The 16,854-nt window shown below is 43.7% G+C and overlaps 1 protein-coding gene across 1 annotated transcript in view; it reads right to left on the bottom strand.

Moving 5' to 3' along the window:
* flnbl (filamin B, like) overlaps positions 1–16,854 on the bottom strand; it is a 53,582-nt gene that overhangs the window by 23,284 nt on the left and 13,444 nt on the right. Inside the window, exons 2-20 of the mRNA XM_062544689.1 lie at positions 14,403–14,651; positions 14,083–14,180; positions 13,341–13,488; positions 11,813–11,931; positions 10,401–10,475; positions 10,141–10,303; positions 9,716–9,916; positions 7,700–7,837; positions 7,218–7,344; positions 5,654–5,790; positions 5,135–5,328; positions 4,710–4,823; positions 4,409–4,552; positions 2,185–2,308; positions 1,910–2,070; positions 1,495–1,585; positions 1,126–1,295; positions 674–791; positions 216–478 (exon numbers count right to left, since the gene is read on the bottom strand). Of these exons, the coding sequence (XP_062400673.1) occupies positions 216–478; positions 674–791; positions 1,126–1,295; positions 1,495–1,585; positions 1,910–2,070; positions 2,185–2,308; positions 4,409–4,552; positions 4,710–4,823; positions 5,135–5,328; positions 5,654–5,790; positions 7,218–7,344; positions 7,700–7,837; positions 9,716–9,916; positions 10,141–10,303; positions 10,401–10,475; positions 11,813–11,931; positions 13,341–13,488; positions 14,083–14,180; positions 14,403–14,651 (2,834 nt within the window). The remainder of the gene's footprint in view (positions 1–215; positions 479–673; positions 792–1,125; positions 1,296–1,494; positions 1,586–1,909; positions 2,071–2,184; positions 2,309–4,408; positions 4,553–4,709; positions 4,824–5,134; positions 5,329–5,653; positions 5,791–7,217; positions 7,345–7,699; positions 7,838–9,715; positions 9,917–10,140; positions 10,304–10,400; positions 10,476–11,812; positions 11,932–13,340; positions 13,489–14,082; positions 14,181–14,402; positions 14,652–16,854) is intronic.

Here is a 16,854-nt window from a genome sequence, read left to right as displayed (position 1 = left end):
AGCATTTCAGTACAACTGTGCTACTCTGATGCTTCTCTGCCATCACACCATTGTCCCACCCCCCTCATACCAACATGAGCATGACGGTCAAGGATTGTCGTGAGCAAAAAGTAAGGGGAAACAAAGAACACACAGAAAACCCATTTGAAATGTAGGGCACAACATTCATCACAATAATAAGGTTTTTAGATTGTTTTGTCTGTTCCTTTATGTACCTTGCTGGGATCCGGTGGCAGTTGAGCCTCCACAGGGAAGGGACTCCCCGGCACTGGGTTGCCATCGTAGCACACCTCCACGGTGTAGACCCCTTCTTCTTTGGGGACGTACTTCACCAGACTGGCCGCCTTCCCGGGCTGGGGCTCCACCTCACAGGGCACGGCTCTGTTGGCAGGGCTGCTGATGCGCACCTCCAGTCTGCCCTGGCCACCCACCCCTTTGGTGCCCACAACAAACTGCTGATCTTGACCCACCTCCACTCCTGTAGAGCACAGAACAGCAGTGTTACAAAACCTGCCGCTCAAATGTCTCTCGTGAGGCTATGCACAAGCACTTCGGGGGAAAAAAACATTCTGGGTTAACTCCTCACTGCTCTTTCAGCCACATGCTAAATGATGGACGTACTGACATGCTGAGACACAGAAAAGGAAAGTACAGAATGAGCTGGTGCACTCACGGCTGTCCAGTCCATCCACCTGGATCTTGCTCAGGTCCAATGGGGCTGCCACGCCCACAGCAAAGGGACTCTTTGAGATGGGGTCACCTCCAAACGTTACAGTGATAACCATTTCACCCTGTGGTGCAAGTTGAGTGTGAAATTACAACAGCCATTACATTCATTACAACAGCTAAGGCAAAATGCATTTGCGGTTACATACCAGCATCACATGTAAATCATTTAACACACATTTAGATGTGAACTGCACTAGAACATCAATTACTCCATCACATTTCAGATAGAGATGAATAACAATCTACAAACTGATCCATGAAAGCAACTCCGTTAAATACAAATATCTCAGTATTTCCAAGAGAGACATCTGTGTAAGATTCGATCACACTGTGACCATGATAACCTTCCACTGTCAGCACACCAGTGAGTCATACTGGAAACTTGGGACAGCATACCTGTTGGACAGGGGTGTATTTGACAGTGTGGGAGTAATCATAGTTGTCGATGATCTCAAAGTCCTGGACAGGCTGACCTTTGGCAGAGCTGGAAAACTGGACATCCAGAGGTGCTTTGCCTGCCCCTTTAGTGTGCACAGTAAAGTGGGTGGGTTTCCCACACTCTACTCCTACACAAAAGAAAAACAAGAAAACATTAGACACAGACAGAGAGACAGAGAGACAGAGCGAGAGAGAGAGAGAGAGATCATATCACTGCAGATCTTCTGCAAACCGATTGTCATAGTCTGTTGCACTCATTTATTCTCCTAAAGTATCTCAGTAGACACAGACAGCAAAGTCCAGAAGGTCAGTCACAAGTGTTCTGACCTGCCCTTGCGATGCCAGGACCCTCGGCCTTGACCTTCGAGGCATCATGAGAGGGCTCCACTTTCACACGGAAAGGACTAACGGAGATCTCCTAAAGAAGGAATCACATTTGGATTATTACATTTGTGTAAGAGTGGTCACAGGGGACCGTGATATGGCACTCAATAAACTTCATCGACAGTAATACTGGCCATTCACCTGCAGATTACACATAGTACAGTTACCAACATTTGTAGAGCCCTGTTTTATGCTATTTGTGCACTAACACTAGGCAAAGGGCAAAGTCTGAAGTGCAATTCAAGCTTGTTTAATAACTTGTTTAATAAATCCTAAGCACAACAGCAGCGAGTCAGCTTCTCCTTCTGGAAAGTTCTCTTGGCGCTTGCACAATGTGCGACTCCCATAGGCCTCCCACCTGGTCAGAGAACAGCACTTTGATGGTGAGCCGGCCTGCTGCAGGGGGGACGTATTTGACTGTGATGGTGTCGTTGGCGTTAGGAATGATGTCAAAGTCAAGGTCTTCCTCTTTGTCACTGATCATGTCAGCATCACATTTGATGCCCACGCTTACATCTCCTGAAGAGGAAAGATTGGTTCAGAATGGTTGGCTCATTACTTGATAAATAACAAGTTGACACTAATTAGTACAGAAACACATAACGAAAGAAACCATAGTGTGTATGGCCATACCTTCCCCTGCCTCAGTGCAGTCCACAGTGAAGTGAGTGGGCTCATTGGCCTTGAGTCCAGTCCTCTCCACTCCTGGGCCGTACACCTTCACTTTGTGTGGATGACTTCCCTTCCCGACATTGACCTGCAACAAAACAACCGTGTGAGTTGTGAGAGTGAGTCTTTAACGCTCATCAGCATACCGTATAAACATAAGTATACTCCTGAACACCACATTTTATTGAAGTTGATTAACAGCCAGCAGTCCAACATTATTTCAAGAGCCCAAGAGTGCATGCACAACTAAATGATAAAATAAATCACTTACTTAAAAGTGCAATATATAGATGGCTATGGTCAAAATTAAAGCCTATAAAGGATCACATACTTTAACAATAAAATTCCAAAAGGTATGCTGAAAAGATTACATTATCCAACAGTTACGTGTAGTATATAAAGTAATTGGTCTCATCGTTCTGCATTTAGCATTTTTTGTATTTTTTTCAGGCCCTTAAGAAATCAAATCACCTGAAATAATCAACTGAGGAGCAGAGATTGCACAGGAATACTGAGCAACTTCATCTTTTCAGCATTCTTTTCAGAATTGTATTGATTTGACATAACCAATATATTGCACATTTAAAGATGTGTTAGTTGACAAAAAGCATGCTACACACATTTTGACAATGGTAAGAGAGGAAAGGAGCACCATTAGATCAGGACGGTACAATGTGCTTTGACCAACAGACAATACATGACACAGTGATATGGTGGGGAAAGCTTTGCTAAGAGCTAGCAATTATTGATAACGTAGCAAAACAAACACATCTTTAAAGATATGATTCCAGGGTCTCAGAGTTTACACCAAAACAGAAACAGATACAATTCCACTTCACGTTCATCCAACAGTTAATCAAATAAATCACCCAAAATTTACAGGCAATGCCACATGCTTGAATACAAACAAGAATGACCTGAAGACAATTACGATGAACTCTGAGTAAAATAAAAACGAACAAGTTTAAAAAATACATTTGCCTCAAATTTATTTCAAATAGGCTAACATTCATATAGAGACACAAAATCATGTTCTTAATATTGTACATCAAATATGACAAAATCGAAGCAAAACATCATAGCTGTTCCTTCAGTTCCAGGTGATGATGTCCTTGAAAATGTTCCCCTCCGGTCCACAGGTAAAGCTTCTGGTGCCATGAATCACAGCCGTCACAGTCATTTGAAGATTGTCATAACACGTCTGACATTCATCTCCCATCAATATCATTACAAATTCCATGTATAGTTATAAAATGGTATAATACTGAATTAAACCAATCACTCCTGGAATCACACTTCAGACATATCATGCTTTAAAGGAAAACGCCACTGTTTTATGAAATTGTGTTATTCACCGTCTCCCCTAGGGTTAGATAAAAGGGCAAAAGCATTTTGGTTTCAGCGCATGCATGGTCTTAGTTTGGCAGCACCGCTGCTGCTAGCTTAGCTTAGCACAGTGAATGGAATCTTTTGTCGCCAGATAGCATGTTGTGAGCCTTTACTCAAACAATGGCGTGTTCCTTTAGTATTGTGAGGTAAGCATATAGAAAGAATACTTAAATGGGGAAAAGATTAAACAAAATTATCTTTAGATTATGAATACAATAACTATTAATGAAATGATCAGTCCAATCTAAATAAAAAAAATGAAATAAGTATCCCATTCTTTTGCTCAGAAACACAGTGAAATCATATTGTTTAGCACCTTTCGAAAAAAACTGACATGATTCTAATGAATTGTTTGTAGGACGATAATTACATACTTGAGACACCAACCACATAGGAGGCTACTGCAGCATATTAGCACTTAGCATATTTCTTTGCGAGTAGAAGTAGAATGGCGAGAGGCTGCGTAAGTAGTCATGATGATTAGAGGTCTGGTCTTTGGCTCCTGCACCCCAGGGTAGTCCACAGTGTCTACAGACAGACTGTACTGCGCTGGGCTTCCTCTAAGTGGGCTGCGGTCTCTTGGACTATTGCTCTTCTGAGACATCTCAAGCAGCAGAGGATCTACACTTGAGCTGACTTGATTCAATTGTGTGGTGGTAACTTTGGACTGCAGTGAGTCTACAGTGCAGTCATTGGCTGAGGCATGCTTAAGGGGAGACAGAGGCCCCGCAGACTGCACTGAGGGGTTAGTGGAGTAAGAGAACGCATGACCACCTGGCCTGGACGTGGGGGGCCTTACCCTGAAGGGGCTGTTGGGCACACTGACCCCTCCCCACGAGATAGCCACAGTGTGTTTGACCGCCTCTGTGGGATTGTACGAGCAGGCATATACTCCATCCCCTTTGCTCTTCATCTTGACGTCCACTGGAACACCATCTGCATTCTTGGAGAAGAAGAACAGAAGCGTGAATATTAAAATCACTGGATAAAGGCTTTGGTGCACAAAGCATCAGATTTTAGTGAACATAAGCGGATTCAGCTGGAAATGAGCTGAACATGTGCTGTATTGGTCCTTTGAGAACAGGGGAAGAGAACACTACCTGTGCGATAATTTTCAGAGGACCTTTCCCTGCATCCTTTGCACTGACGGTGAATTCTGCTGGCTTGTTGATGACACAGCCAGTCTTCTCTAGGCCAGGGCCATAAGCCTTGACCTGAAACAAACAAACCAACACACTCAAACCAGCCCCCTCTGGATATCAAACAATACAATACTGCAGCATTCATCCTGATGTATTATCTAAATATTTAAACATTTAAAAAAAAAAATCAAAAAGCTATATGGGTGAAAGCGTATACAGTTGTGACCAAGATGATATGTTTATTGTTTAGTATTCTAGATAGGAAGTTTTGCATCTTGGAATTTTGACCAAACTACCTCTATGTATATTCAAAGGTATGTGGAATGGTAAGAAGGCTACACTGAGATTATCGCTCTCAAAATTCAAAGAGATGGAGTGCTCACCTGGTCAACATTGTTGGCTTTGTTGTCAGGGATGATGTATGCCATGAATGGACTGTCTTCAATATCCTCATCATCACACATGACGTGAACGGCATACTCTCCAGCCTCTGTTGGCCAGTACTTCACGTCACACGAGCCATCGTTCTGGTCTTCACACTCAATCTTAGCCTGGGAAGGTCCCTCAATAGCAAAGCCTACAACAGACAGCAAGAGTCAGACAGAGAGAGCTAAGCAAGCTTAACCACAAATTGAACATAAAGGACTAAAAATTCTATTCATCATTTTGCCGATGATTATGACCGATTTCCAGTCAGTCAAAAAAAATCATTCAGGAATTGGCATGTTCAAGTAATTAATGGTAAGCCAATGTGCTGTAAGAGTGAGTTTGTCATATGTTACAGGATAGCTGTTAATCTGGGAGCTCCCCTGATAACCCATCATTGCAATTTAATGATTAATTCAATCATAAATGTATTACATAATCTATAACAATTAAGGAGTTCAAACAGGAAATATTACCAAGCACTCCCACGTCAGTGCCAATGGATTCTGCCACAAAGTCAGCAGACCGGCCCACCACTCCTCCTTCAAGTCCTGGGCCCCAGGCTCGGATCTTCTGTGGCCCAGCCTCAGAGCCCACCTGGACCTCAAAGGGACTGCCAAGGAACAATTACACAACATGTCTGATTGTGTGGACACAGCTTATCTATTTAACCAGCAAGAGAATAGTCCAGGTAATAAGTTAACAATCGTCCTGTAAAAACTAGCGCAATTTGAGAGTTTGTAAAAGTGTCCGGAATTGCTTGTAACCATAAAAAAAATATATATATTAATAATAATAAAATAACAATAAAAAAAAGAATATTGCTTCATTCAATTACTTTCTGAATGAACAAATGAGAACAGGAATGTGATGAAAGTTCCTGTGCAGGGAGTGTATGGCTGCATGAATGTGTGTGTTTGTGAATGGTGGGAGCTGCACTAAGGTGAGCTGGTGTGTGGAGGGAGCAGGGGAGAGCTGAGAACAGGAGCAGGGCTGGAACTGTGCTGATCCGGCCTCAACTCTCTGGGAGGTACAGCATTTCAGCACACTCACTCTGTTCCTGCCACACCTGCCACACCTGCCACACCTGGCCTCAGCCAATCCTAGCCTCTGCTGCTGTACTCTTAACCTCTCATGTGGGAAGTCACCTGGGCACCCTGGTCACATGGGAGAGGATTAGTTGGCATCTCAGGAAGACTGATACTTCTTTATCTTCCGTCCTTTAGGTCAAACTCTCCGATAAGGAAATGTGACTTCATGCCTGGTGAACACTTGGTAGTAGACTGACTGTCTCTTCAACCCTCAGCACCAGCAGCACACAAAGCTTCCCAGGTCATAAAATAATTCCATTTCCTCCAGTCATCACCAACACTGTGCCTCCCCCCAAAACCAAAACAAAATAAACCCAGCACCACCAACCCATGTTCAGGGCTCCATGCCCATTAAAGAGAGCTGTCTGCACTGCTATTCACTGGGTACAGCGGCAGTGAACTTGTGGAAATGTGTGTGAAGACATTAAACTGTTTCCAGCGCTGCAGAACACACTCAGGGCCTATGTGCCAGGGGCCCCTGTGGAGCTGCTTTTCCAGACAGCAGCGGCAGGCTGAGCATGAGGTAATGCCCTGTCCTGCCCTGCTTCTGCTCCTGCTCCCCTTCCCTTCCTCTGCCTACCAGAGCAGACGCCATTCATTCAGCCCCAAAGCACTCGCTCAGCTGGCCTTTTAGATCGCTTTGCATCACTACCACCAGTCATCATTAAACTTTCTCAAACGTTGTGGCGCTCTGAAAATGAGGCTGCTGTGATGGGAGCTGACAAATAGGAGCATATGGTGCTTGTTCAGGGAATTTGTCCGTGAAATCACCGTCTCAAACATTCTGTGGCAGCAACAGTTACAGCTTAAACATGCATTTTAAATGCTTTCAAATGGCTGACTTCCCAGCAAGGAGAAAAAGAAGTGAGCATATGAACAAAAGCATCTGTGACTGGTCATTCATCTGCCTGAGCATGCATGTATAGGCTCTGATTTAATAAGTGCTCACCTCTTTGGAATATGCACTCCTCCCCATGTAATAGTCACTACATACTTTCCAGGCGTAAGTGGGTAGTATTCAAAGGCATTCACACCATCCAGTGATTCCTTCTGCTTCACTAGCTCATCTTGGCCCTCTGTTTGAGACAGGGAAAGAAACACAGCTGACCTCATGACAACTAACACAGACAAACTGGAACAATGAACCCCACTAAAAGACAACATCTTGCAAAGCAGCATTATCCACAGCATCAGGCTTCAGCTTATGTGTTTGAGCATCGAATCAGTAGCTGCATAATCTAGAACATTCTTCACACATGCCAATTTTGAAGATTTAATGCAAGCTTAATTTCTTATTGAGGAAAATGGCGTATTCCTTAATACATTCATAAAAGTGTTTTGTGTGAGTAGGAGAGGATCAGAATGTGGTGTGGATGCTGCAAATAAACACAGAACAACAAACAACATTCAACTGATGTAGTGACTACTTACTGGACCCTTTGACTGAGACCTTCAGGTCCCCACTCCCTGCATTCCGAGTGTCCACCTTAAAATCAGCGGTCTGCTTGATACGAACCCCTCGAGGCTGCAACCCACGGCCCGTGGCACGACAGGCATTTGGATTGGAGGCTACAATACAATCACACGCATACATACACATGTATGACTATGAGCTGCTGATCCATCTATACAAGTGTAAAAGCACAAGTGCAAAGGCAAAAACAGACAGGAACTGAATAACTGAGAAATGGCTAGTAAACACCAGAAAATATGATATATGGCACCACATGGCCTTGATATATTATGCCTTTGCATATATGTCTCCTCAGCAGGACTGTATTCTGCAGAGATTTGTACAGTGGTTATTTTTAGGCATTTAGGTTTATTTGTGTGTGATGTATTTACACAGATGAAAACTCGCGGCATAGAAATACTAAAAAGCACAATTTTGACAAGAAAAAAAGCCCAGTTTATTTTGGAAAATCAATTAAAGCACTGTGCTGCGAAAAGATTGCTTGAGAGAGGAGCTGTGTGTTGGAAAAGCTGCCTCACAGAGATGGAATTTGGTGTTTTACAAGCCCTATGTCCCAGTGCCAGCACTCCTGTCCTCTCCTCTCCTGCTCTCCCCTCAACACCAGTCCTCTCATATCTTCATCTCTGGCCGCATGCACAGAACCACTGGTGGACGTACAGATACTAGCTTCCCACTCCTAACAGCTTGTGTTTTATGTTTTATGGGTACACATGAGGGAGCAACACCACACACACACTGATCTGTGTGATACTATGGCCTTTTTCTTTCTTATCGATTAAAACTCCCTCACTGTCAATATAGAAGCAATCCAGGTAAACGTAAATAAAAATGTATTGGACTCTACCCAAGTGTTCAGGTTCGACATGCAAGAAAACATTTATCTGTTCTTTCAAGCACATTAAATGTATGGGATGCTGATGCTAGTCTATAAAATACTGCACTAATGCCTCCACATAACATATTTTAACGTTCCAATAATGTCAGTGCTTAAAGATTAGGGCTGTGAAAATGAAGGCCACAAAATCAGACTTCACAAACTTGGCACTAAAAAAGAGAAACCTGCACAGCTGGTTAAGAGTGGTGGCATTTTATAGCTTTTTATAAAGACTGTAAAGGTCTGTAAGAATGCAAGAGAAATACAGCGTGGGTATCAAAAGACAGCTTTGCCCTTACAACCTTGCTTGCTAACAACCCTTCTACACTCACTGATCTCGTGGTCACGGTTATGCCAGATAAACCTCCTCGTCAGTGGTGTGAAAGCAGATCATTAAATACGACCAGGAACCCATCTTCACATTTCAGCCACTATCAGGCCCCAACAGAGAACAGTCTCTTTTCCGCTGATTCCTGTGAACCCAAGTGGACGTGTCATTCCACAGTTCAGTTGTGAAAGCAACTAGGGACGAGAGCGCATATGTCCAGACCAAGTCTTTACAGTCTTAAGACAGAGTCAAGACCGAGACCGTTGGTTTTTAAATGCAGCCAAGACCGAGTCAAGACCGAGTCCTTGAGGGGGCAAGACCAAGTCGTGGGTGAGTCTTTAAGGACTTGCACTCTGCGCTGTGCCTCTTCTTTAAACTTCCTTTAGAAATGAATGTCTTATGGTTCAAGCAACCAAATTTAAAAATTGTGGTTTGCTCACTCATCTCATTGATTATCACAACCAGATGCTTGTATAGGAATGACAGATTAGGCAAAAAACAGCGCAATGGGATATATTCTGACGCCAGTCAATATTAGAATTTTCATTAAAATAAGAATATTTGTAATTGTGGATATTTTAGAATATACTATGAAAAACACACAATTAAAAAAAAGGGGGAAAAGGTCTCGTAGTCTCTCCCCTTCCAATGTAGGCTATGTTCACTAAATAACACATACTGTAGGTTCAAAGCATTCTGAACAGAACCAGTTCAAGAACCTGTTCTCTGTTGGTTGAAAGGACAACTATAGGGAAGACGCAATTGGGGTACCTGGGCCAATGTTGACTGTGAAGGGGCTTTTGGGAATGCCGATGCCACCAAATGTGATTGTGATGGTGTGGGGGCCAGCCTGGATTGGCCGGTAGGTGCAACGGAACACGCTGTCTCCCTTGTCCTCCAAGACGGCCTCCACTGTGTTCTTGTTGCTCTGGGGGTCCTTGATGACCGCTGTGACCTCACCCACTCCGGCCCCTGTGATCAGGAAACAAGAATCACATACTGGATTTTGATGGGAACATTTAGTTCTCTGTTAAAATAAGCACTCTAGGACAACAAAAACTAAATACACTCATCATTTCTAATATATTTTAACAACACATTCTTTTAGCATGCAGCATTTTGTTATGCTCGTAAATTTAAGACGTGTAAAAACAGAATAAATATAAACACTTGGATAATATGGTGATTCAATGCACCTGCAGTGTAGATGTCAAAGTAGGTGGGCTTGTTAGCAATGTTGCCCAATGGCTCAAGGCCAGGCCCTTTAGCTATGACCTTGGTGGGGTCTCCCTGAGCCTTATCCACATTCACTTCGAATGGGCTCTTTGGTATTTGCTGGCCAGCAAAGAGCACAGTCACCTGCAGAGGCCCAAAAGAGGATGTGTGTTGAGTCCAAATAGCAACAACTTCATCACAATACCAAAGAAAACCACACAGATCTCTGAACTCTGCCCACCTTGTGCATTCCCATTACTTGTGGGATGTAAGTTACACTGAATGTCTTCTTGCCTTCATTGGGAACGGCCTTCACCTACAAAACAATTGAGATCCTTGTAGTATGAATTGCATTAAATCCAAACATCAACATTCAGCTTTTCTTTTGGCTGGTGCGATAACTGCAGCAGAGTTGGCTTCAGTACCGCCCTAAAGAAGAGCTCTGGGATGAGCTCATGCATCATGATCTAGTTAAAGATTACAGCAAAGATCCTTCATTACCATCTCCGCTTTAACCCTCTCTGATTACAGTCAACAACACTTCCAGGTATGACCTCATGGTTCAGAGTTCAGCTGCAAAGCAAGTGCCCTAAGAGTACTGGTAAAGTGATTGGTAGTGGACAAAGTGCCCTAACAGGGAAGCTACACCAGGCGCGTAACTGAAGCGTTCCATTCGCGAAGCGCATGTTGCAGCAGTTAATAATCACTATAAGCAATGTAAGTAGCTACACCAGATGCGACAGTGGTGTGTACATTCGAAAAAAATAGACTAGTCTTCTAAAATGGATTTTACGTGTTGCAAGCGGAACGCTTCAGTTATGCGCCTGTTGTAGCTTCCCTGTAAGAGTAGCTGTACTGGTCAAGTGATTAGTAGTGGTCAAGTGCCCTAAGAGTAGCTGTACTGGTATGGTGATTGGTAGTGGTCAAGACATACTGATCAAGGCCAGAGAGAGAGGAGTGTGGCTGATGTCTATTCTATATACTGCTCAAGGCCAGAGAGAGAGGAGTGTGGGCGATATCTATTCTACAGTATATACTGCTCAAGGCCAGAGAGAGAGGAGTGTGGCTGATGTCTATTCCATATACTGCTCAAGGCCAGAGAGAGAGGAGTGTGGGCGATATCTATTCTACAGTATATACTGCTCAAGGCCAGAGAGAGAGGAGTGTGGCTGATGTCTGTTCTATATACTGCTCAAGGCCAGAGAGAGAGGAGTGGGCGATATCTGTTCTATATACTGCTCAAGGCCAGAGAGAGAGGAGTGTGGCTGATGTCTGTTCTATATACTGCTCAAGGCCAGAGAGAGAGGATTGTGGCTGATGTCTGTTCTATATACTGATCAAGGCCAGAGAGAGAGGAGTGTGGCTGATGTCTGTTCTATATACTGCTCAAGGCCAGAGAGAGAGAGGAGTGTGGCTGATGTCTGTTCTATATACTGCTCAAGGCCAGAGAGAGAGGAGTGTGGCTGATGTCTGTTCTATATACTGCTCAAGGCCAGAGAGAGAGGAGTGTGGCTGATGTCTGTTCTATATACTGCTCAAGGCCAGAGAGAGAGGAGTGTGGCTGATGTCTGTTCTATATACTGCTCAAGGCCAGAGAGAGAGGAGTGTGGCTGATGTCTGTTCTATAAGGAGGCAGGACATGGCTGAGCTCACCTCCTCCCTGGTGCCCTCGGGGTCTTCAATGTAAACAGTGACCTGACCCTGGCCAGCACTGAAGGAATCCACAGTGAAGACAGCAGGGCGCATCACCCTGTTCCCCACAGGCTCAATTCCTGAAGACATAGCAGAGAAATGAAATGCGTATGAGTATGCAAGCACTTTAGCATGACAACAATTAATTGTTTGTAGCAGGCTAAAACATTTTTACTACCACCAGGGCCATGAATTAAGAGGTGGCTCTTTCACTGCAGTCTCTCTAAGTGAACGTTTCTCAAACAATAAACAAAAGTCGAGGTGGTCTTTGAAGAGTGCTAACTAACCCTCTGAAGCATGCACACAAGTGAGCATCCTGAACCGTTTACTGCTGATTAAAATGGGTGCATCTGGCCCTATTGTTGTGGCAAACAGTAATGACCAAGGATTTCCTCACATTGTGTTTCTAAACAAGGGTTGAGGCCAACCTTGCAACCCCATACTTAAGATAACATAGTTCTTTATTTTGGGATGGGGTAGTGTTTTACCCCAGTTACGTCCACAATGTGTGAGTGATTACATCAGGGAATATTGAATGTTGGGATTCCCCTAAATGGTCATTTCCCAAATACCAACATCACACAAGCATTACGAGTGCACTTCCTGGTGAATGTTGAACAACCACATTTCATCAAATTCAATTCCCTCAACAATAAATCTTGTACTTTGTGCACTTTGGAACGAATTATTGCAGCCATTTTCCAGTGAAGCAAGAGACTGCTACAACAAACACAATTTGAATTGGAGTGGGGCAAATACTGCACAATCCAAGGGCCCATCATCTGTACACACACATGCTTTCTTATCTTGGCAATAAATGGATTTGATTTTCATCTAGCCAGTACAGGGGTGCAAACATGATTGAGTCACTGATCAGGATAAGGCAGCCTGCCATCAGACAGTGTTGCTGCCGGGCCCTGGTCCTGACTCATGCACAAGAGCCAAGTCCAGCCACCGGATGCCTGCATGGGACAGGCTTAAAGCCAGGACATCCTGTTGTTTAGGGCTACCGTCAAGAACAAAAGAGATAGTCCTCAAGCATGTGTCCTCAAAACACAAACACAAAAATACACGTTGCCATGCCCAAACTTAAGTGAGAAGTTATAGGACACAACTTTGAATCAAAGGCTCCTTTTTAGAGAGAAACTGGTTTCTACTCATGCTAAAATTAAACCTCACATTAAGACACTCACAGGTAGCTGTGGAAGATAAGAAACGTACTTAATGGGGGGAAAAAAAAATAAAAACTGGAGTAACAAAAACTGTAGATGACTCACATGTACCCCCTTGCTCTGTTGATTGACTGCATTGTTTTTTAATATACACCTTCAATTATGAGAATTCAGACCTGCTATTGGGTCATAGTCAGGCTATTCACATGAGTACATCTACTCTCAGAATTATAACTTATTATTACTGTGCCATAGAAAATGCCAACCTCTAGGATGGGCACTATTTGGCTTGAATCTAGTCAGATTGGACGCAGTACCTGGGCCGTACGCTCTGGCTTTCTTTGGGTTGAGTTTGGGTTTGAGTGGAGCACCAGGCTTCAGCTTGGACTTGGGGAACTGGGACAGATAGGTCATGACGGACTGCTCATCAACACTCGGGTCGATGATCTCCTCTGGAGCGATCACCTGCACATATACAACAAGGTTAACATTGCTAACACACAAACTGCCTGATACAGAGCTAACTGCGCTGATCATAAGACAAACCAGGGGTTTCCCAATAGCCTGAAAATTCTCTTGAGCTGGGTACAACTGAGTCCTCTAAAACCAGGCATTTCATAAGAACAGCACATGGTCAAAGTACAACACAGGTGTGTCTGAGGTGTGTAATGGCTGCTCGTACATTCCTAAGAGAGGGTAATGCTGCCTGTTTGATGAATTGTGAGTAAGGCTATTCATAAGCAAGTACAGTAGGTGTGTGTTTGATATGAGGGCTAGTTCTTTTCAGTGAACAAATGGTTTGGTTAGCTTTTGAAAATGTAATCTACTTTAAAGGGGAGTCACCACCTCGAAGACAAATAAAGTAGCTATTCTGCAATACAGCAATACAATGTCAGACTTAATGTGAATCACATTAACTCATCTTGCATGTGAGCAACATACAGAACATTAGGTCAGACAGGTTAGCCTCAGCAAGTTCTACTAGGACAGAACAAGTTTCGGTGGTGGTGCAAGGAACATAACTTTAACATTTTAAAGCAGTTATGGACTCTAGCTCACCTGTGGGATTCCCAACCAATCATCAGCCAGTTGCATGGCCTCAGTAGCGTTGTCCACAGGTTTCGCTGTATCCCATGTCTCCCAGTCCGGACACAGACCTGTAGAACACATACAGTACACCACCCACATCAAACATAATGCCAAGATCTAAATGAGTTTTTTGTAGATATGAATTAAGCTTTGTACAAGTCAGTAGCTATTTATATATAATACTGTACATTATTATATGCTTTAAAACGACCCTCAGAAACAAAGACCACTAATTACATGAGTCCATGTTTTCCAATCAACTTGGCAATGCCCACTGGTGGCTATCTTACCAGGGGCACAACTGTCCACCAAGGCACCCAGGGCTTTTCCATTTTGCCAGTCCTGGCTGAAATTGGTGATTGGTAGGTCAGGCACTTTGTTCTGGATCCATCCCAGCAGCCGCTGCTTGGGAGTCTGTTTCTTGGCCTCAGCGTCATCCTCATCCTCCCACACAGGCATGGAGATGGAGTAATGCAGGATGAGTGTCCACACCATCCCAAGGATGAGCTTCAGGTTCCCATCTACTATTGCCTTACTGTCTGCAGGAGAACAAGCACAAACAACACTGGGATGAGGCTCCTCTAATGGGGAAGAGATCAGAACAACTGAACTACTTACTCACCTTACCTTACTTTCATTCACAATTTCTATTCCATACAAATGCATGACAGCAGAACTCTGTAGGGATTGAGCAGTATGTGAAGTGGCAAAGACATCATTACAATTGAACCGGGGACTGTTTGTGGCCCAAGAATACTTCAACAACATACTGGACTGAGAGAATCCAACCCGCTTTGTAGCAGTTTGTGTACTACGTGTCAGCGGGCTCATTAGGCCTACAGTGTACTTTATAGTCAGATCGAATCCTGAAAGCTGCTTAGTGTGTTCTAAGACTTGATGGGGTGGTCAGTGGGCACTGTGTTGATATGTATAATCTGGCACCAGAACACCATAGATGTTCTTGGCATTATCCCCCTCTTTGCTCCACAGTTTTCCCCCATCCTGCCCAGGAGACCAGAGTGGACATCTGCATGGAGTGCTCCAATTATCCAGGCTGTCGCCATGGCAGCCCATTGTTCCAGGGGATCAGCCGAGGAGCAGAGAGGGCAATGGAGGGAGATGGAATCTGCGGCCCTTGACTGAGTGCTGGACTGTGAACGTGTCCTAACGGGTACAGAGACTGAAAGCAGGGCTTGTTTCTAAATGTCAACACATCTATGAGGGCAGGCAGAAGAGTCAAAACTCCAAATGTCCTTACTTCTGACCATGGTCTTGATAAACACTATAGGTTAGTTTGTCTGTCGTTTGTCCTCCAGCATCTAGCAGTTCTTTATGGGGAGGGAGGTGAAGCAAGCCTTGGCTCATCAGCACATACTAATCTTGCTACAACATAATGAGAGTGTGTGTGTGTGTGTGTGTGTGTGTGTGTGCGTGTGTGTGTGTGTGTGTGAGTGTGTGTGTGTGCACGACAAAGTGAGAGAGTGAGAGAGTAAGGGTGAAAAAGAAGAAAAATGTTGACAGCAAAGCCAAGTGCTTACAGCATGAGCTGTATTAAAAAGCACCTGCTGTGCATCAGATTATGACATTGTCTACAATAATGAACCATCTCAAGCCTAGGACTGGTACGGAAAATTAATTATCGGATACTGAAGCAGCACGCAAACAGAACAGACAACTTGTGATGAGTTTTTCTATTGGATAGGGCTTTTATAAAATCGTAGGCTCAGGGCTCTCCATGCCATAACAATAAAGCATACAATTGTGTATAAGAGAATGAAACAGAGCGACTGAACTCTGAATCAGATGCCTTTCTATGCCACTCCTTTAGGGGTTTTCCATCACTGAACCATCGTCAGAGGCTGGTGTTTGTGACAAAGCATCAGATGGTGTCTACTACAAATCTTGCATAAACTGCATAATCTCCCAGGAAGTACGAGGTAAGATGTGCATGAAGTTAAACAAACTCATCCAAATCATTCCAACCCATGACAAAACATTCTTAAACAGCTTGCTATTTCACTGCAGCCTCACTGCTTAAAAAGAAAAACAACTACCATGCATGAACAATGAGGCGTGGGCAGTTTCGAAATCAGAAAGAATTCCAAGTCACAGTAAACGGTTATCAGTAAGTGTATTCCTGAGTGATGAATGCAGCAATAACGTGGCACCTTCATTCCTTATCAGTGATTGAGTGTGTCAAGATAACATTGCAGGGAGGAACATGAAAGGGTAAACTTCAGGAGGTGGATCCACTCATGTTCTCCCAATCTCTTATGGCCAGGCTGTATCGGGCAAATCAGACGCATGCTTGCGCACATGCCTCCAAAAGCAGGGAAGAACTGCACTGATCTCTAGTGCAACGGGAGAAATGCATGTTTCATGGAGTCTTTGAAGGCTCATAACCCAACCAGAGAGTGGGAGGCCCATCTTCTAGGGGTAGCAAGGTACTGTCCGCCATTACAAAGCACTGTCAGAGTAGGTCTTGCACTTTTGCTTGTGAGTAAGGAAGACCGTCAGGGACATTTATGAGCAAGAGTGATTCAGAAGAGAGTAAATTCACTAATGCAAAGTAGCAATGAAACTGGGTCACTGAATAATTACATATAACAACTTAATAATAACTCAAAATAGCTCTACTGCCGCAGCTTTTGTCTAGTACAATAATGGCCATCAAAAGTATAACTGTGAAAATATTTAGCATCAATATCTTCAAAATCTGTGTGTCAGCTTTACTAAGTCAAG

The sequence above is a fragment of the Sardina pilchardus genome, chromosome 9 (assembly GCF_963854185.1).
Source record: "Sardina pilchardus chromosome 9, fSarPil1.1, whole genome shotgun sequence".
NCBI lineage: Eukaryota > Metazoa > Chordata > Actinopteri > Clupeiformes > Clupeidae > Sardina > Sardina pilchardus.
This window is presented reverse-complemented; position numbering and strand designations above follow the sequence as displayed.